Raw genomic sequence first — 21,464 nt, 5'->3', positions numbered from 1 at the left:
GAAATGGACATGACAGTTAGTGGTTTGCCCAAAGCCACACTGTCATTGGCATTATGAAGATTTAAGCAAAGGTCCCATGTACAAGAAAATGCAGTCATGTTTTCATGTAAGGCACTGTGGGCCTTCGTCAAGTTAACCCAAATTAAGATTCAGGGACTAACATGCCTTTCGGTATTTGGAAGAACCTACCACATCAGTCACAAATTGCTAGTTTGCTCCTTAACGTTACCTGCAGGGTTTCAAGTAGGACACGGCATTTTTATTTTTATTTTTTTTTTTTTTAAGAGGAGTCTGTTGCTTGAAATCAAAAGCTCTGTATCTGGCCAAACATGGCCCTGAAAATTGAAAAGCAGCTAGTTCAAGTGTATTGAACACTGCCAGAGAAAATCATGTGGAAAGTGCACCCGTACCTCCCTCCGTGGCATTCTACTCTTAGAGTTGACAAGGAAGCAGCCTTCTCCTAGGAACTTAGTTTTCAAAAGCCGTTTGTGGGTGGTTGATTCAGGATGTGTATACACTCTTGGAGGTCATCCGCCTTTACAGGTTGGCATCACAGAGTGAGGATTTATGTTGAGGAAATGACAGGTCCTCCATTTCCAGAGAAACTTCTGAAATTAGCATTGCTCTTTTCTTAGGCAAAAATCGAGAGCTGATTTTCTAGATATTTTCACCAACAACGGATGGGAGCAAAAAAGAGATTGTTTTCCCCTGGCTCACCTCTAGTTAATTGAAAAATTTAGTTCTCTATAATAGGAAGATTTTCTTTATTCTCTTTTCTCTCCCCCTCCCCCACTTCACTTGGAAACTTGACTCTTTTTTTTTTTTTTTTTTTTTAAATTGTTAGTGTTTTAAAGACATTGTTGACTATTATAACTCTGGTATCTGGGCATGTCGGTATGGCTTCATTCAAAGACATGGTGTTGGCTGAGAGGACTCAACCACCCCCCCACCCCGTCATGTGGTAAACTGCCAGATCCCTGCCGTGAGGTTCTCTATGACCGCATGTATCAGTTTGGGCAAAGCCAGTATCTAATGCAGAGAGAAGGTGCTGTGAAGAGGAGGACACCACAGCGTGCCGCTCAGGGAAAGCCGTACCTCACAGAGGGTCGGTGCCGAGGGTTCCTCTTGAGCTTGCAGCTTCGAGATTGGATTTGGCATTGCACACTGCACTCATCAGATCTGAGTACTGCAGACCCACACTGACCCAGTTTACAAGTGACAGTTACAAGTGCTCCCATCAGTTGTTGGTGAAAATATCTAGAAAATCAGCTCTCGATGACAGAATGGCAGTAGAGTACACTGTCCAGTGGGTTGGGTTGCGCTCCCACCCGCTCCCTCTGTGATATTGGGCAAATCACTAGTTTTCTAGGTGTTATGTCTTATCTGTGCCCTTGGAATGTTAATGCTTTATAAAGATGTTCCAAGAGCCAATGCCTTAACATCAAACCCGGGAGACTCTCGTGATTGTTACTATACTGTCATTTGGGTTGTTGTCTCCATTCTAACTGTACAGGTCAGCTTACAAGACTGAATATATATCAGAAAGTTGCTTGTTGAGCATAGGATTGGAGCACCAGGAGCCAGAGGACCTGCGGGAGTGCCTCCCTGGGGCTGGAATGCCTGGGTACTGTCAGCTGACATAAAGGACATTATCGCTAGAATCTGAAGACCCTTTACGTAACTAGACAATGTTGGATCAACTCCATGTCAGTTTTAATTCGTGGTTTACTGTTTCCTTAATTTCATGAAGTCACCACTTTTTTGGTCTGGGGGCCTCTATTGGGTTACTCTTGTTTTTAGCAGTAACAAAGGAATCACTGATTATTTTGTTCGGGTTTGGCTTTCCAAACAGCTTTTTCGGGGCTGTATGTCGTCTTTCCAGGATTGGTCCTTCTTCTCACTCTGCATTCAGGAAGTGAACGTTGCAGGAGGGAACCCAGTTAGTCCCCAGGAGGGGCTTCGGATGCTGAGTGCTTAGAGAAGGCAGTCCGTTCCTTGGACCGATAACGAGAACGTGCTTCTTTTTTGAGTCCATTAGAACGGAGTAGCTATATATATAAAGACCTTCCCTCCCATGCCTGGATTTGTCTTGAATTTTATTTTCTTTCTGGTTTAGGGATTGACATCCTGAAACTCGTCGCAGCCCAGGTTGGAAGCCAGTGGAAGGACATCTACCAGTTTCTGTGCAATGCCAGCGAGAGAGAAGTGGCTGCTTTCTCCAACGGGTACACAGCTGACCATGAGCGGGCCTATGCCGCCCTGCAGCATTGGACCATCCGGGGGCCCGAGGCCAGCCTTGCCCAGCTCATCAGCGCCCTGCGCCAGCACCGGCGTAACGACGTAGTGGAGAAGATTCGGGGATTGATGGAAGATACGGCCCAGGTATTGTACCTGGGTTGTTGGTCTTTCCAACTAACCTTTCACTCCTTGATATATAATAAGGAAAAATACATGTATTAGGTCTTTTGGTTCACACACTTTTCCTTTCGAGGGCTGTGGTTCTCAGTGGTTGTCCATTACAATCATCTAGAAAGTTTATTTATTTTTTTAAACTTGGATTTGTTTAAAGATTTTACTTATTTATTTGAGGGAGTGAGAGACAGAGAGAGAGAAGGGTGCACAGGTGATGGGAGGGGCAGAGAGAGAGAGAGTGGGAGACACAGACTCTCCTGATGTGGGGTTCCATCCCAGTTCCCCTGGGATCATGACCTGAGCAGAAGGTAGACACTTAACTGGCTGAGTCAGCCGGGCGCCCCCATCTAGAATCTTTAAAAAAATTCTCATACTTGGCCCCTACTGTAGACCAGTCAGATCAGAATCTCTAGGGGAAGGACCACAAATCACCATTTGAAAAAGTTCCCTAAATAATGCTGATGAGCAAAGTTGAGAATCACCGTGTTTGGGTACGTTCAAGCATCAGACTGTATGGCCAGATCTGCATCTTGTTATCTCATGTACAGTCTCATTTTCCATAACACACTTGGAACAAACACATCTAAGAAGGAAGATTTTTATTTTTATCCTTTTTCCTATTCTCACCCCGTTCCCCGGCCAATGCCCCCAGGATACTTCTTGTGATGTCGTTCAGAGATGCTCAGTCTTACCTTCTGAGGATGCTGGTGGTGCTGACAGCAGAGGGTAACAGGATTGATCGATCCTTCTTCTTGGGCTTGTTCATTCTGCACATCACATGGGAATTGACGGGACCCAGGAGGGGGATTTACTAATAGTGATAACTTAAGTAACTGGTCACTTAGCTTTGGCTTTGGACCAGCACTGGATTTGAATCCTGGCTCTGACATTGATTAGCTGGGTTACCAAGGGCAAGTTACTTAACTTTCTTTGCTTCCATTTTCTCATGTGCAAGCCAACCTTATAAGCTAATTAAGATTAGGTTACATGGGATGCCTGATGCACTGAAGGTGTTTTTTAAATGGTAGTTATGATCATAACATAACTGGTTTTTCTTAGCCTTTCCTTAATCCTGGTATGCATCCCTGAAAGGCCATCCATTAAGTACAAGTTTGGGTATGGACTTCTATATCTCACAAACTTCAATTAAAGTTTCCAAATAAATTCCCAAAGTAAAGAAAATGTTGCCACCGAGACCTGTTAAAACCCCACTTAAAATTTAAAAGGCCACTCTGTCGCTGTTATTTTTCAGGGCTCTAAATTCATTACCTAAAGAGCTGGAGAGAGACGTTCCCCCATCAACTCTAATTCACGACCATTATGTACCAAATTTTGTATATCAAGGGACTCAATTTTATATATTTGAGAGGTCCAAGTGCTTCTATTTTTTTATACCAACATTGTAGTCTTTCTTCACTATGGAAGTAAACAATCATCAGGAGGATCTTTTATTTAAGTGACTGGATAAAATTTATAGGTGTTAACTGATGCCGAAAGTAGTCTTTGAACTCCTGGCCTATTTTTAACTCCTTTGAGATATGGAATTTCAGAAAAAAAAATATTTTGAATAGAAGGGTGGTAAACCTGCAAAGGCACACACCGGTGTTTTGTGACTTCCTGAGGACGGTATCAGAAGTATGGCTCAAACGTGAATGGGCTTCCTTGGGATGCTGACTTTTAAGGAAGGAGCTGGTAGGGTGAGCAGCAGACCTGAAGAAGTATGGAGATACTGGAGAATAAGTCATCCCATCTTTTCAACAATACTTACAAGAAAGGGAGAATGTGGTTGATGCAATGTTAGGATTTCGTTAACATGGAATACTTGATAAAGTGGAAAGATGAGGGGCACCTGGGTGGCTCAGTGGGTTAAAGCCTCTGTCTTCGGCTCACATCATGATCCCAGAGTCCTGGGATTGAGCCCCGCATCAGGCTCTCTGCTCGGCGGGGAGTCTGCTTCCTCCTCTCTCTTTCTCTGCCTGCCTTTCCCCCTACTTGAGATCTCTGTCTATCAAATAAATAAGTAAAATCTTAAAAAAAAAAAGGTGGAAAGATGATCATAATGAATTTTTAAGGGAAAAGGAGGTTTCTCAGTATAAATATAACCATGGGAAAACAAAAGCATGGGGAAATGAAAAAGCATAAATGTTCATGTTCTAGTACTAAATCCAGGTGGTACGATTAGAAGTGATTTTTCTTTTTTATTATTTTCTGCAATGAAAACACATTACTTTTGTGATTTAAAGTATTTCTTCAGATGACTGAGCTGAAGGGGCACCCGAGAAAGGATAGGTAGGGCTTTGTTTGTGCTAAATTGAGAGAACAAGGCCCTCCTCATTGTGGTTTCGGGAGAGCAGACAGCGGTTTGTGTGCCAGTCCATTCTTCCCTGTTAGGATTGACTGAGGTTTGTGATGTTGGGTCAGATTTGGTCCCCCACCCCCCAAAATTGCTAAGATTTACTTCGCTTTTGTATTCTGCAAGTCTGTCTCATTTTTCGGTTGTACACTCAGTATTTAGAGTCTGGTTCTCATCTTCAGGGTTACTTCTTGTTTGGAGGGGGTGGTGATGATGGTAGAGTATTGACTGTAGCACATGACTTGTATGTTTCTCTGATAATTCTGTTGCGGTCCATGAATGTCTACTGAGCACCTGCTTTATTCCAGGCAGTGTTATAGGTGCTGGGAAAGGTGGGCCCAAAGTCTCTGCAGAGGAGACTGATCAAAAAACTGATTCAGGGGCACCTGGGTGGCTCAGTGGGTTAAGCCTCTGCCTTCAGCTCAGGTCATGATCTCAGGGTCCTGGGATCGAGCTCCACGTTGGGCTCTCTGCTCAACGGGGAGCCTGCTTTCCCCTCTCTCTCTGCCTGCCTCTCTGCCTACTTGTGATCTCTCTCTATCAGATAAATAAAAATCTTAAAAAAAAAAAACAAGAGACTGATTCATAACAAAAATCATGGAGTCGGTGAATGAGAAGCAAAACAAAATACGTAGTCCCCAAGTGCAAACTCTTGTACCCTTTAGTTCTTTCCTCTTACCTCGTCTATATCCAACAAGATTCTATTATCTATTTTGTTATTTATTTTTTAAGGGAGAGTGGCATCAGTGCATCCTACAGCTTTCTCTGTGGTCCTAGTGTAGCCTGTGTGTGATGACGGAGGCTAAGAAGCCAATATTAAGTTTCTCAGTCTGTGTTTTAATAATGCCCATCATTGTCTAGCAACACTGTAGACCCAGCTCTTGACTCTAACTGGAATAGCCAATGAGCGTGGATTTCTGCCTTCCAGCTCTTATTAGTCGCACAGTATGTAATTGTCTGCAGGTTATCTCTGAGATTAGTTCAGTCAAACAAGACACAGAATGCGGGGGACATAATCAAGACTTATTCTTCCCACTTTATGATGGATTTGTATTCTTTGTGTATTGTGGTACTGCTGGGGACTTGAGACTTGGCCCTAGGAGTTAATGGAAACTTAATGTGTAAAAATGACTGTGTGTGTATGTTTGAAAATGGTTAATGTTTTTTTCTATTCATGAACCGGAGAGCACCCACGTTCTGTTCCACTCAAAGGATTAGCCTGGTGGTACCTTTTAGCTACCTCTGTCAGGAACAGCTGGTCCATCATTAACCACGGTGGCCTATTAGCCATTTTTTAATTAAACACATCCAGAGTCTGACTTTTTCTTCTTCATGTACTAAAAATATTATATAGGAATACTCACTTTTTGGTGTACTGTTGAGTCCTTTTTTAAAAAAATGAAATTTCAAGAGCAGTTTTAGGTTTAAAACAAAATTGAGAGGGAGGTACAGAGATTTCCCATACACCTTCTTCTCCAACATATGCATAGCCTCTCCCACTGTCAATATCACTTACCAGAATGGTGCTTTTTTTTTTTTTTTTAAACCAAGGATGAACCTACATTGACTTATAATAATCACCCCAAGTCCACACCGTAGAGCTCAGTAAGTTGTGTATTCTATAGGTTTGGACAAATGTATAATGACATATACCTATCATTAAACTGTCATACAGAATATTGAGACTGCCCTAAAAATCCTCTGTGTTCTGCCCATTTATCTCTCCCTCCTACCCCACCCCTGACAACCACTAATCTTTTTACTGTCTCCATGGTTTTGCCTTTTCCAGAATGTCATATGGTGGGAATATGCAGCCTGTAGCCTTTTCAGATTGGCTTCTTGCACTTATTTATTTATCCATTCACCTGCCTGATTCTTTATCAGAGGTATGAGTTGTATTTTTCGAGGTCAGCCTCTGAAGCCTTCCAAAATCATACGCGTTCTTCCCGTCCAGGGCATCAGCATTTGGTAGAAGCAGCAAAGCAGTGGGACAATAGTTGGAAGTTATTGGGACTTTGCCAAAGCTATTTAAAAACCCTAATACAGCTTTCCAAATTGTATGCTCTCTCTTTATTTCCATCTTTTTACTTTGATTTTTTTTCCCCCTGAGGCTTTATTTAAAGAAAGACTTGTAAGTAGCATATATTTAAGGTTTCAAAAAAATCTAGTCTGACAGTGTTTGTCATTTAATTAGAAAATTTGAGCGTGGTTACATTTCTTATGTAATTCCTCATATATCTGGCTTTAAATCTACTGGCTGATTTTTTTTTTTTTTTAAATTTCTCCTGTCCCTCTCTTTTTTCCCCTCTTCTTTCTTGCCATCTTTTGGATTAATCAAGTGTTTTTTTTATTATTCCACTTTTCCTCCTCTTTCAGCTTGTTATAAATGTTTTACTTTACCTTTAATGGTTCCCATAGAGATGACAACTTGCACATTTAAATTATGGGAGACGTTTCCTCAGTGTGTACTTCTTACTATATCCAAACAGCACAACGGCCTTAGGAGACTTTAATTCTATTTATCCTTCTCTTGCATTACATTTTTTATTGTCATGAATTTTAACACCACGCATTTCTTAGCTCCCAAAAGGCATAATTATTACGATTGTACACAGTTGGGATTCATGTGGATTTACCTGCATTTTGATCTTTTCTGTCATTCTTCATTCCTTTCTGCAGCTTCAATTTCTACATGAGGTCATTTTTCTTTGGCCTCAAGAATACTTAGTGCAGGTTTCCAGCAATAAGTTCTGTTTTTCTATGTCTGGAAAATGCCAACTAAATAAATAAATTGCGTTATTCCCCCCCCCCCCACTCTTTTTAAAGATTTTATTTACTTATTTGACAGAAAGAGAGTTCTCAGAAACAGGGAGAGACAGAGAGAGAGAGAGAGAGCATGAGCAGGGGGAGGGGCAGAAGGAGAGGGGGAGGGAGAAGCAGGCTCCCTGCTGAGCGGGGAGCCCCATGCAGGGCTCCATCCTAGGACCCTAGAGATCATGACCTGACCGGAAGGCAGACACTCAATGACTAAGCCACCCAGGTGCCCCTCCCCTTTGTTTTTAAAGGATAGTTGGAAAAGAGAATTGAGTTTGACTTATTTCCTTTCGTTGCTTTCATATCTGGATTTAAGTTTCCCCTGCTAAAGAGCAAAGAGGATGACGTGACTTTCTGTTCATATCCATATTACATAACAAATTAGGTGTATAGTATTATACCAGACACTTTGGGTAACTCATAGATGAGTATAAGACAGGGTCACTGCTGTCAAGGAAGCTTACAGTTGAATGGAAGAAACATATCTACTTACATAGTTTAAGGCAATAAATCCACAAAGATGGGATGAGGGAAAGTGCTGGATGTAGAGCTAATCGGCTATTATGACTCCACGTGGGAACATGAGTGTGGGGATGTGTGCCAGGTTAAATTCCTGCCCTGGCAACATATCACTTGGGAAACATTCTGGTAAGTTACCTGGCCTCTCTGCCTCAGTTTGCTCCTGAGGAAATGCCAACACGATGAGTGCCTATCCTATGAGCTGTTGTGAGAATTAGTTGAGTGTGCCCCGCAGTAAGTACCTGGTGAATGTTTATTCATAGTTGCAATTATTTCCTGGCTCTAGAGGCAAGAGAGGTGGAAGAATGCTTCTGAGTAGCCCCAAAGCATACACATAATAGGCCCTTTAAATCCTGAATACCGAGGGGTTTGTTACTGACTGGTGGGGAGGTACCTCCATGCAAAACTGCTTACAGGGCACGGCCGGACATTGGGGTTGCCATCTGAGTCCAGTGCCTAAGAACTGGAAATTCCAGCTAATGGTAAATATTTATTTCTTATTGCCTGAGCAAATGTTCCTAGGCTGGGAATGTTTTCACTGGGAAGAAACAAAGGTGATGGTATGTGTGAAGATAATGGTCTGCTTTCTCACTGGCTGTCAGAAAAAGGGCAACAAAATTGAGAAACTTAATTTCTAGGTTTACTCTTGCCTCACCTCTCTTCCCCTCTCCTCCCCGCCATCCCCTCCTCCCTCCTTACCTCCCCCCTGCCCCTTTCCCTCTACTTTCTTTTCTTTCCTGGACTGGGTATATTCAAATAAGCTTAACCAGTGCAACCTTTTTCTTTTCTTTTTTTTGGCTGCTTCGAGGGGGTGGGCTTGTTTTTTTTTCTCTATAGGAAACCTTGGGTAAATGATTTTTTGGATTCAGATATTTCCATTTAACATGGGAAATCAAGTGGTTATCCGAATTAAATGAGATACTGTTTTGTTAAACTGTGAGATATAAGAAAGCAAGGTAGTAAAGCAATGTTTATGGCTAGCTCCGGCAGTAATTGTGATCTGAATTTCAGTATTCCTCCATTGTCTCATTTTGATAAGGGATGGAAAAAGGAATTTTATCTACATTAAAAAATGATAATCTTAAAAACAACCACAATGATTTAAAATAACATAAAGTGTCACTCCAGCTGTCTGCTCTGACCATAGATTCACAAATGTAAAGAATTGGTGCTGGTTGGAGGTGCCTGGGTGGCTCAGTTGGTTAAGCATCTGGACCCTTGGTTTCAGCTCAGGTCATGATCTCAGGGTCGTGAGACTGAGCCACACATGTGCTTGAAATTCTCTCTCCCTCTGCCCCTACCCCCAAATAAATAAATAAATAAATAAACTAACTCTAAAAAAGAATTGGGGCTCATCAGGCAGGGGAGTTGGGCATCTTTTCCCTCCTTCCATAAGATTAGATAGAGTAAAACTCCACCATAATTTAACTAGCGGGCCTGGAGCCAAGGTGGTTGTTGTGGGCGGCTGTGTAGTGGAATGATCCTTTGTTAGAGATTCTTGAACCCTCCCAGAAACCACGCAGAAGACCCATGTTCCAGAGACCGAGTCTTCCCCCCGCCCCCCGACTAGAGTAGCCCGTGTTTGGAGACTGGATGGCTTTTGCTCTGTAAAATCAACAGGGAGAATCTTGACAGCGCCCAGAGCACCGGGCATTCTGTTTTGGCAAGGACAGCGCCGCTGCTTCTAGAAGAGCAGAGGGAACTACGGCTGCTGATTTTTCTGTTGTTTACCAGCTGCAGGATGCAGCTGTCCTTATCTACGGTCTGACTGAGACCAGCTATTTTCAGAAATTTAATACAGTGAGGACGAGTTGAGGCAAATAGCAGCTGTACGTTGAACTGCTGACTTTTTGGCTATTCAAATTTGTCTTTGTCTTTAATTTGCCAGTTGGTCCTCTCTGAGGAAATGGGGATTATTATCCCCAGGCCGTAAGTTGTGAGCTGAACTCGCCTGGATCTTGTGCCCACAGCGCTGAGGGTCATTTGAGGTCAAATTACTTCCTTTGCAGGGCCTGACTGTGGGCTCTAGGGAACCCCTGGTGTGGTGAGAAGGGGACTTTATAAAGGGATTGCTGCCACAGAACAGGCCCGTCCATTCAGCAGTGCTTGTGTGGAGGGTGGTCATCAGTACAAAGAAGTGAGATCTGTGACTAAGCCTTTAGGTGTTTGATGTCATTTCAGGCCATTCTACTTATTATCATATTCCAAGGTTTCATTCAATTAGTCAACAATCTTTACAGTCTTTTGTGAGCACCACCTGTGTGTCTGGTACTATGTAAAGAAGGAAGATGATCTCTGGGGCTTTCAGTAGCTCAGTCACCGAGATGAGGACTCTTAGGCAAATAATGACAATTCAGTGTGATCAGCGGGTGTTAGAACAGAAGGGTACACAGGAAATTATCAGGTTGTACTGGGAGGCAGGGGTACTGACCCACCAGAAAACACAGAGAAAACAAGAGCAGACATGTGTTTGTCCATGTGAAAGTCATTTATTTTTTAAAGATTTTATTTATTTATTTGACAGAGATCACAAATAGGCAGAGAAGCAGACAGAGAGAGAGGGGGAAGCAGGCTCCCCGCTGAGCAGAGAGCCCGATTCGGGGCTCGATCCCAGGACCCTGAGATCATGACCTGAGCCGAAGGCAGAGGCTTTAACCCACTGAGCCACCCAGGCACCCCGTGGAAGTCATTTTTTAAAGAAAAAAAAAAAAACCTGATCGTAAATTCTTTCGAGACCAGGTTTTGGCCCTCATCCCTGAGATTTTCCCATCTCAGGGAAAGGAGGTTCTGCCTCTGGAAGAAGCCGTTGACTCTGCAAAGAACACTTGTTTTACTGAGAACCTTGTTGTGTTTTGCTCAGTTGCAAGCTTTTCAGAAAGCTTTCACTGTTGTGCAGTATGAAAAGTACAGGAATAAAGGTACAGTGTCTCACTTGAAAGACTGGAGTTTGAACTTTGAATCTCTAAGAACTAATAGAAGAGACTGGTGGATCCAACAATTTGACTTTCGACTTCTTAAATTCACAGCTGGCCTGTAGGCATCTGGGAAGGATTAGAGACAGAGCGTAGACACTGGAGATCATGAGGATAAATGCCTCCTCCTGCACTTGACATTGAGTAGGGGCTCAGTACATGTTTGCTGCTGTCTTCTGTATTGAAATTTGAATTCTGCGTTCTCCTTTTTTGACTCAAGAGCAAATGGTACCCCTCTGCACATTAAGAAGAAAGGGAACCAACATTTGCTGAGTACGTGCTGTGTCCCAAACACCGTCCGGGTGCTTGACACCTGTGATTACCTAGCAAGCTTTTGTGGTCCTGAGAGGTTTTGGTCAACATTGGAATTCAGACATATTTCTGTGTTGTGTTGAAGGCCATGTTCAGTGTTTGAGGCACCACTCTACACAAGACTAAGGAAGCTAGTAAAACATTACCTTTTATAGTTGTAAGATAGATCCCTATTTGAGAGGTGTTAAAAGGTGAAAAAATTTATATCATAGAATTGATCAAATATGATGTAGTTGAGGTTGAGTGTACAGTTTATAAGGAGAAGTCTAGAAGCAGATTCGTGGGGTCTTGAGAGCGATACACTCTCTTTCCTAACATGTATTCACACAAGATTTTTTTTTTCCTTTTTAAAATTGTCTTTAAGGATAAGATGGGATTAACATAAACAACGCATTTAGTAAACACTGATGGAACACCCAATATGTTTTGAGCCCTGTACCAGACACTGGAGATACTAGATGAAAACACATCCATACCAAACACACACAAAACAAAACACAAAAACAGGGAATCCTCCCTGAAGATGCTGAGAGTTTTATAGGAAGGATGGGTGTGTGAGCCACAATGTAGAGGACATTCTGTGGACTTGAAGTGGGCTTTTATTTTTTTCCTGAGACACAGTGTCTCCGTGTTCAGAAAAGGCCAAATTTATTAGTCGATTTCAACCCCTTAATCCACACCCTTGCTGGCTTTCTCAAAGAATCCACTGAGAGGAAATCAGAATCAGTATTTGTGAAAACAAGCTTATTTTCTCCATTGACTACCAGTACTGGATATCATATTTTTATTTATTTTTGAGGTCAAAACTAGTATCTGGATAAAGCTTCATAGTTCCAGTTTGGGCCTAACTTCTCCATCCTTTGTTTACAAAATTGTCTCTTGATCTGTCATAACTCATGTGCCAATAACATACAATTGATAATGAGAAATTGCATCATGGTCAACAGCAGGTTTTATGATACACCAGTTGATTTCAACATTTTAAGTACATATTCCTCATATTCTTTGGGAGCATCAGCTGTCACTCCTGATTTTCCCATTATATTTTTTTTTTCCACAGAGAAACTTCGATTTATTCATAATTGGGTTTTTTCAGGGGACGGTTGGAATGACCAACCATTGAAATGACTTGTCACCAAAAAAAGAACTAGAAAAAAACATGGGGAAATTCTTCCTTGTTTTATTCTCAGAACAGGAGGTAAGTCTCTTCTGACAATGATAGAAAACACTAAAGTCATACAAGAAAGAATCAACTTCTTAACAATACATGTACAAGCCAGAAACCATCATAGGCAAAATCAAAAGACAGAATAATGACTGGAAGAAGTCATTTGCAAGATAGGGTTAATAGGCTTAAAAAAAAATGAAGAGCTTTTACAAATGAATTAAGAGACTGATGACCCAAAAGAAAAATGGGCAGTCTGTGAACGAGAGAGTTCACAGAAAAGGAAATACTGAAGAGTCTTTAAGGTGGGTTTTCTAGCCTTGTTCAGAATAGGGAAGAATTAAAATGGGAACCTATACTGAGATACAGTTTTAAGCTCTGAGATGGTAAAGAGGGAAAGGTATGACACCATTTTTGTGTTGTGAGGGTATAGGAAAAGAAGCGCAGTGTTCGTCCTTATGTGTGTACACTTCAGCCCAGCCTTTCTGGAGAACCAATTGGTATTTTCTCCCAAAGAATATGGCAGCTGACTACTGACCTTGCACTCCCAGGAATATGTCTTACCTCTCGTCCCTCCTACCTCTGCCACGTGTGTAGAAGATTGCAAGCCCAAGTATCCCTCGTAGCATCCTTTGTAATAAAAGAGTGGAAACAGCATAAATGCCCTTCAACAGATAACGGGTCATGTAAGTTGTGGAACATCCACACAGTGGAACAGTCTGCACTTGTCGAAAGGAGTCAGTCAACCATTTATGTGCTAACCTCGAGAACTGTTTTTAAATGATAAAAAGACAGAGTGCACAATATTGGGTGTGCTCGGCTGCCATATTGTGTTAAAAAAAAAGTGAAAGTAAAAAAAATGTAATAAGTGCAGAAGAGCTAGGATTGGGTGGAGAATACATATTACCTATTTATTGGTGTATCGACCGTGTGGAGGAAGACACGAGGAATTGGTAAGAGTCACCACTGGCAGGGGAACTGAGTAGCTGAGGGAGAAGTATTTTTCACGGTAGCCCTTTCGTACTTGTGGAATTATATACCAGGTATATTCTGATTCTAATGGTATGCATCCAACTAATGATCTTATTAAATAATACTAATTTAATCAAATTGAGCAAGTTCAGAAACACTTTGAGTCACTGAGATGAGCATGAGCCTTCTTACCGTATTAAGGTCATAGGTTTCCTATTATGAAGTTACTTTCTATCTTCCACGGCGCCTTAAGGCAAGCTTGTAAGATTCATGCAACTTCTTTTCATGGTTAGAATTGTTCAAAGGCTGTTTTGTGGGAAAGGCTTCCTCATGGGTTCTCAGTGAGTGAAATTTAGGGAAGCCCACGTCATTTCCAGCAGCATGATCTCCTCATGTGTCCACGGGACCGAGCTCTTGTAAGGCTCAGCAGTATGTTTGAATATGAGTGAGCTCCAGCTCTGAACCAAGAGAGCCCACTATCATCACATCCTTTTTCAAGAAAGCTAGTCAGTGAGTCAGCTCAGGGCTGCAACATTACTGTTGATGTCAGCAGCCTGGACAGCTTGCAGACACATGTGCCAGCAGCTGGGCGGGGCTCACCCTCCCTTCCTTCTCCCTCCAGAGCCAGCTGGTTCTTACCAGCTCTGGCAGCTTCGGACAGCACTACTTGTGGCTTCCTGTGGCTTTTCCCCCTCTGCATCCAGGAGAGGAATGGATCCCTTGTTTAGGGCGACGATTAGCCACTCCACTTAAATGTGGGTGGATTTAAGTTTTGAAGTTAACTCTTAGGAATGAACAGAATGGATGGATTAGCAACTACCTTGACTTGGGCTTGGGGTAATAAAGGGAGAAACACACTCTGGCCAGCTAACCTGGAATAAAATTTAAAAATAGCCTTAAGTGAGGTTGCAACTGATACAAAATACTTTCATTATGCTATGCTTGAATAGATGTAGGGGGTGTGTGTGAGGTGTCTTTTAAAATAATTTCCCAGTGGCTGCCATTTTTTGGCCAGTTTAATCCTCTGAGCCTCCCGAGGGTGAGTTCCTTCTTTCTGCAGGCTCTGCTGGGGCTCCCGGCTCTCAGGGACTCAGTGTCCATTCAGCTCCACTATGGCCGTGGTCTGACACAGGGCTTCCCAGGGAAGCTGAGCAGGGCTTCTTGGCACTGCACTCCTCTTCCTGCTTGCATCCCATGACCTCCAGGGGCCCTGGGGGGAGCTAGATCACATAAGGCCAGCAATGTCCACTTGGCAACTGATGATTTTGTTTTAAATGTTAGCCCATTCCCTGCTTATGCAATGGAAGCACCTCCCTGTCTCCCTTTCCTATAGCAGGGGCTGGGCAAGAGAAGAAAGATGGAAAGACAACAGACTAAAGAATCAGAAGCCTAGGAAGTTTGGGGAATTTTTGTCTTCCAGTTATTTGGCTCTTAACCCTTTTGTAAAATTATTTTCCAAACTAAAAAATAAGGCTTATGAAACAAAGAAAAGTTGAAAACATAGTAAACACTCCTAAACTTAACACCGTCTAGATTTAATAGTTAATTCACATTTAACATCTTTGCTTTATCTATATACATGCATGTATATTTCTAGCTCATATTTCCATTTCCAAGACTTCCCTCCAAATGTCTTCAAACTGCTATCACTTCTTCTAAGGGCTAAGGAATCAGCATCTTTCCATGTCCTCCTTTTTTCACTTTTTGTTTACAAAAAAATTTTTTTTACTCTGAAAATTTGGCTTATTCTTGCCAAGACCTCTTACCCTGAGATGGATTTAGTAAGAGTTCACACTAGAAGAGTAAAGTCATTGTCTCCTACCCATTTTTCCCTTTTATTCCTTTTTTTTTTTTTAAAGGGAGTAATCATTGTATATCTCAGGTATTATTCACTATCTGAACTTAGGAACTGAATAGATTCAGGTAATTTTTTGACAGTTGGTAACTGTCATCATCTGAACCCCCATTTATGTCTGAAATCCTGAAATTACATAGATTGAGATAACAAAGCTCTCCTTGTTATCTACATTCCTATTCTCTAAACGTAGGAACTACATAGAATCAGATAGCTAGATACTCATGGCAAGGGAGATAGCCCTTGCTTTTATCAGAGCCTGTTCTTATATACCTACTAGACCTATAGGAGGTCATGAAATCTAATTTGATTTCCATTACATGGCCATATGGGAGAACAGGGGAAACAAGCTTGAGATGCTATCATCATCCTTAAATAATTTTAGTTATGTATTTATTTGTGACTGTAATTCCTTTGAGATGAAACTTCAGTGGCAATTGAATGTCTTTGTTTTTTTAAACAGTCGCTGGTCTGTTGGGATCTGGAATATTTTCAAATACAAAACCAAGTTATTGGGCCACAGTTGAGGTGTCTGATATTTGCAGAATCTCTCATCTTTATCTCAGGGCCAGAGCACAGGCCCTGCCTTTTGCCGCTTCCCTCAGAAGCCAGAGCAGCTCCTTGTGGTTATGTGGTTGCTTGTGTTGGGCTTACGGGGGTTTGACATTTCCTGTAAATGTCCAGTGGGTCCAGACAGAGAAGTGACAAAGCTCAGCAAAGAAGATCGCTTGGAAACTAGACAGGCCTGATCTTGAATCCTCGCTTTGTGACCTTGGGCAGGTTATGCAAACCTCTTAGAGGCTCAGTTTTCTCATCTGTCAGATGAAGCTCAGAAGAGATAACCTTCACAGCAGATGGATTACTTATATTTCATGACGAATCATTTTGCACAGTACTGGTAATGGTTTATTTCTTAAAGTCTCCATTGTTTACTGGATCTGAGCAATAAACAGGTCAGCTCAGATGGAATAGCAATTAGTTTTCATTGAATTTAGCAAATGGGCTTTTAAAAACCGTTATTAAAGTGATGGAAAATTTCACAAACGTGGCACAGGATTTTCCCTTCGTTTTACGTGTTGGGTGAGATCTGGAGGGAAAGTTCAGTGGAAAGGGTAACCTTTGGCTGTAAGGAAGCTTCTTCTTGAGTCTCTCAGGCATATCTGGCTATAGAGTGGAGAGAGGGGGCCTTGTGGAATCCAACTGGGTAGTGCCAGGAGCCAAGGGGTTAAGTTGAACCACTTTAGCAGATTGGCAAGGAGCATCTAGGCTGGGTAATTAATGCTTCATTTCAGGGGGTCATTGATGCATCAAAGTTGTTAATTAGTTTTATGAAAACAGATTGTGCAACCACAGGGAGATTGTAATTGGATAGTAATTGAAAATAACTCAGTGGTAAACCTTAGTTGAGTGAACCAGTTGGGGCTAAGTTGGAAGGAGAGAGGGAGTTGGGGTGGGTGGGTTGGGCGCGGGGAAAATGACGTAGCAGGGCTGACAATAAATGAAACATAAGTTAACAGAGAAGACCTGGTCTAATCTTTTTTGTTCAGAAATGAGGAAACCGGTCTAAGGAGGGAAGGGGTTTTTCTAAGACCACACAGCTAGTTAGAAGTCTTTTTCCTATGCGGAACATACCATGCACGCTGGAAAAGACTTCCCGGGTGTATACTTAGGAAAGCTGCTAGATCACAGGAGGGAGGAAAGGAAGTCTTAGAACCTCATTTCATTTGTAAATCACTTTTGCCATGACCAAGATTTGCAAGGATGTTCCTTTACCGCCCACTATTGGACCATCGTCCAGGACTAGAAGACTCTTCAGGCTTCCACAGTGTATCCTCTTAGGAAGGACCAGTCAAGGGGGAAAGTGCTTTTTGGTTTGATATTAAAAGAGAAGACTTTATTTTTGAGCTTCAGTTTCAGGCTGTAATTTAGCCGAGCACCAGAGTGGGCACTTGGCTTTGGAACCTGTAGGAACACAGGATTGCAGGGACACAGCTGGAAATGGCTCATTCCAGTGTACCCCAAATACAAGTTCAGTCAACGTTCTCACAAACGCTGCTACAAACCTCTGTAGCCCAGGGGTGTTCAAGCCCCCAAATTTCAATCAGTACCTTGTTGACCTCATCCATTTGGCTGGTTCCATGCATGTGCTCAGTGGTTCTGGTAATCAGAAAGGAAAACAGGTCAACAGAGGAACTTTAGGTGTGACCCAGCCATGGAGTTGAGGTGAACCGTTTATCTCTCTTCCCCTATCACCTGGGACTAGTATCTGGAAGGACTAAGTGGACTTGCATGGAGAGTAATCAGGAGGACATTTGGGGGCTCGTTGGGCCAAAATAAATGGCATGCTCTTTAAGGTCACACAATAGAACCACCCGTCTGGTGTTGGCTCCCTGGGGAGCTCTCCCCTCATTATCCCTGCCTCCTCCCCTTTCTTTGTGTCTTACCATCTCTACCTCATTTCCCCAGTGAGGCTTCCAAGTGAGCATGATGAGCTCATGGCTGGAAGGCAAAAAGAACTGGCTTTTTTAAGTTCCTGCAAAGGGACTTTGATTATCTGGTGGATAGTGGCCCCCACTGGCCAAGTTTCCGGAGAGGCCTTTCTCTTAAGGCTTAATATCTACCTTACTACAATAAGTTGGGGGGCAGTGTTGCCCCTTTGGGCCCGTGAACTCTTCAGAAAAGTCTAGAGAGGCACTCAGCCAAGTAGGTGATCCTCAAACTCTCCAGTTCCTTGGCTACCAGTGTAAATAGAAGCCACAGCAGCCATAACATTTTCAAGTTACCAAAGGGAAAACATACTTATCAGTGGTAACTGCTTTAAAAATAACATGTATTGTTTTTATAATCATGAAAGTTAATATTTCCCTGTAGAGAACTTGGAAGGCCCAAAGATGCATAAGGAATAAATTAAGTCACTTGTAATCTATTTTGTGAATGTTTGGATAAGTTCATGCTTATAGCTTTTGCAAGAGGATGAGACCCTTTCCTGGCTTTCTTGTTTAGAATATTTGTCTTTCAGTATCTAAATCTTGTTAGAGGTATTCTTCATTTGCTGTGAACTCAACAGTGAACTTTCTGAATCAATAGAGAATTCATTCATTCCACATGTCCTGATGACTTCACTTCCGGTTAGAGCTATCAGAGGTCGGACAGCGCTTGAGCTGCTGTGCTGCAATGCAATTTTGATGGATGTTATAGATAGTGAGGTCAAGGGAGGAAAGAAGTTAAGTATCTATGAGCCGGGTTTTCTTTTCCTATAAGAAAAAACTGCAGACAACTGGAGAAATCTGGAATGCAGCTGGCTGCTGTGTATCCTGGGTAAAGCAGGGGATGCCTATACTTAGTAGCTGAATAGATTTTCTAGAAAGATGATTGTCACATGATCTTGGACTTCGGTTATGGTTGTTAACCCCACTGTGGCGACACTAAAACCATTCTTAGGGGCAGTTTCATATGCACTCGACTCATTGTTAATTACAAGAGAACATTCTGCAACAGTCTGTCTTTCTGAATGACGTTGGAAATCGTGTACTTAATTTCCACGGATAGGGTCCTTTGGCAAAAGTGGGGGGGAAATTAAATATTTAAAGTTTTGAACTAAGTTCAGGAAATGGGTGGGTGGACTCCTTAGTCTGTTGGCATGTGATTTGTGGGCAGGAATTTCTCTCTTTAAGGAAGAACAGTGCACTATATTGACTGACCATGTTGTCCAATGTAATGTTGTTCCTGAGAACCAAAGTGTAGACAAGTGCTCTTTGTCTAATTGAGTGAATAAAAAATGTGTATTGGCATGAATGGCCATGTGCATTTCAGGAGGAGGGGCACATGCCAGGGCCCTATTGAATTAAAATATTTAAAAGCACATACATAAAACTTTGTGGATTGGAAGGGGCAGCTGGGAATGCATTACCCAGGTCTTAAACTTGCACGGGAGGCAGAAGCGGGGTATGGGTGGTTGTACAGAGGACAAATGCTGTTGGAACGGTAGACACGTGCAGTAATCGGTGGTCTTTGGAATCTGCAGTCAGTTGTAAGAATTTCTCAGGCCTTACAGGTTGTAAAAGAGACAGTTGTGTTTGCTTGGTGTTTTTTACAACCTTTCAACCTAATACTTTGAAATGAGGGTCATTGTCTTCCCGATTGAGGAACTCGAAAATGTTTTGCTTGTCACGTGTGAGTGAACTCATGAGGGTTCTAATGAGTGGTGATCAACACGCCCTAAACCCTGTCCCGTGGGATCTGGCCACCTGGCTCCCGGATTTGCATCCCTGCCAGAAGAGCCAATAAAAAGATTAAGGTCAATGGACTTGGTCCATTAAGGTCAATGCCACAAGTGCCTGCCAGACTTTGAAAGCCTAGCGGCAAATGACAAGCATAGTAGAGGTATTGAGCCGACTTGAGCACTAGCCTTCTCCCCATGGCTGTATGCCCTCTCTGGGCCTTAGTGGTTTCACCTGTAAAATGGGGGGGAATATCGCCTATTATTTCCCCATTCCACACCTGGGTGCAAGCTGTGGTTTTTACCTCCCCCAGCCACTGTAGCAGCATCCTAACTGGTCTCTCTATTTTGCTTCTTGCCCCCCTAAAATCTATTCTCCACATACCAGCCGATGCTCACGAAGCTCACCATTTCCATCTGAAACCTTCTTGTTTGTTTGCTTACTTGTTACTGTCTTTCTGACCCTCCCCTCCAGAATGCGAGCTTCATGAAGGCCTCCATTAAATCACTTGGAGCTGTACCCTGGCTCCCTGGGGGGCGGTCCTCACTCTCTCCATCCAGATGCTTTTGCCTCTGGTGTTCTCGAGAGCTGCTCTGAAGTAGGAGTTAGGAAGCCTAGGGTCTAGCCTTAGTTCTGCCCCTTACTGAGCAGGAGCCCATCATTAAGAAAGTCACATCATTTCTCTAGACCTCAGTTTCCTTACTTGTAAAGAGAGGGTGTGTTAGTTTGCTTGGGCTACCGTGATGAAGTACCACAGACTGAAACAGCAGAAACAGGTTTTGTCACAATTCTGGAGGCTAAAAGTTTGCAGTAAAGGTGTCCTCAGGCTTCTCTCCTTGGCTTGTAGAAGATGGTAGCCTTCACCCTCTGTCTCACATGGTCATCCCACTGTGTGTGTCTGTGTCCAAATGGCTTCTCATAAAGACACCAGTCATATTGGTATAGGACCCAACTATCCCCTAATCCCCTCTTTTTAAAGTTCCTTAGTTGGCCCTGTCTCTCTGTACAGTCACATTTTGAGGCTCAGGAAGTTTTGACTTCAAAATATGAATTTTGATGGATATAATTCAACCCATACAGAGGAGAATGTACTAGGTATTATCTAAGACCATTTCCAGCTCTATCAAATTATATTTTAAGTTGGAGATCTTCTTCTTTACTCCCTTGTCCAGTTCCACTCCTGTGAGGTAACGGCTCGGTGCATATACTTCCTTTTTTTTTTTTTTTTTGTAAGATTTTATTTGAGAGAGAGAAACAGAAAGCAAGCAGGAGGGGAGAGAAGCAGAGGGGGAAGCAGACTCCCCGCTGAGCAGGGAGCCTGATGCAGGGCTCAATCCCAGGGCCCTGGGATCATGACCTGAGCGGATGGCAGACCCTTAACGGACTGAGTCACCCAGGCGCCCCTGCTTCCTAATGTTTAATGCTTACACATAGCTCCATGTATATTTTTGAAGGGTTTAAAAGTCTCTGTGTGTGTATTTAGCAATAATGTAAGTTATGGACTGTCAAAACAGCAGAATTTATATATAAAACAAACGGAACAAAGAGAACACCTGGGGTTTCATTTTTTTTTCTCTGTAATTTTTGAAGTATGTAATAAAAAACGTTTTTGTTTGTTTCCTCCCCCAGCTGGAAACTGACAAGCTGGCTCTCCCGATGAGTCCCAGCCCCCTTAGCCCGAGCCCCATCCCCAGCCCCAACACGAAACTGGAGAATTCCACTCTGCTGACGGTGGAGCCTTCCCCGCTGGATAAGAACAAGGGCTTCTTCGTGGATGAGTCCGAGCCCCTTCTTCGCTGTGACTCCACATCCAGCGGCTCCTCGGCGCTGAGCAGGACGGGCTCCTTTATTACCAAAGGTACGGACTTGG

At 42.7% G+C, this 21,464-nt stretch overlaps 1 protein-coding gene across 1 annotated transcript in view; it reads left to right on the top strand.

Annotated features, from left to right (window-relative positions):
- Positions 1–21,464, top strand: part of TNFRSF21 (TNF receptor superfamily member 21) — a 66,352-nt gene that overhangs the window by 42,142 nt on the left and 2,746 nt on the right. The window contains exons 4-5 of the mRNA XM_080807101.1: positions 2,117–2,382; positions 21,224–21,452. Coding sequence (XP_080663227.1) covers positions 2,117–2,382; positions 21,224–21,452 — 495 coding nt within the window. The remainder of the gene's footprint in view (positions 1–2,116; positions 2,383–21,223; positions 21,453–21,464) is intronic.

Source organism: Martes martes (genome assembly GCF_963455335.1).
Source record: "Martes martes genome assembly, chromosome: 6".
Taxonomy (NCBI): domain Eukaryota; kingdom Metazoa; phylum Chordata; class Mammalia; order Carnivora; family Mustelidae; genus Martes; species Martes martes.
The sequence above is the reverse complement of the archived record's forward strand: the minus strand, read 5'-3'. Positions and strand labels throughout refer to the sequence as shown.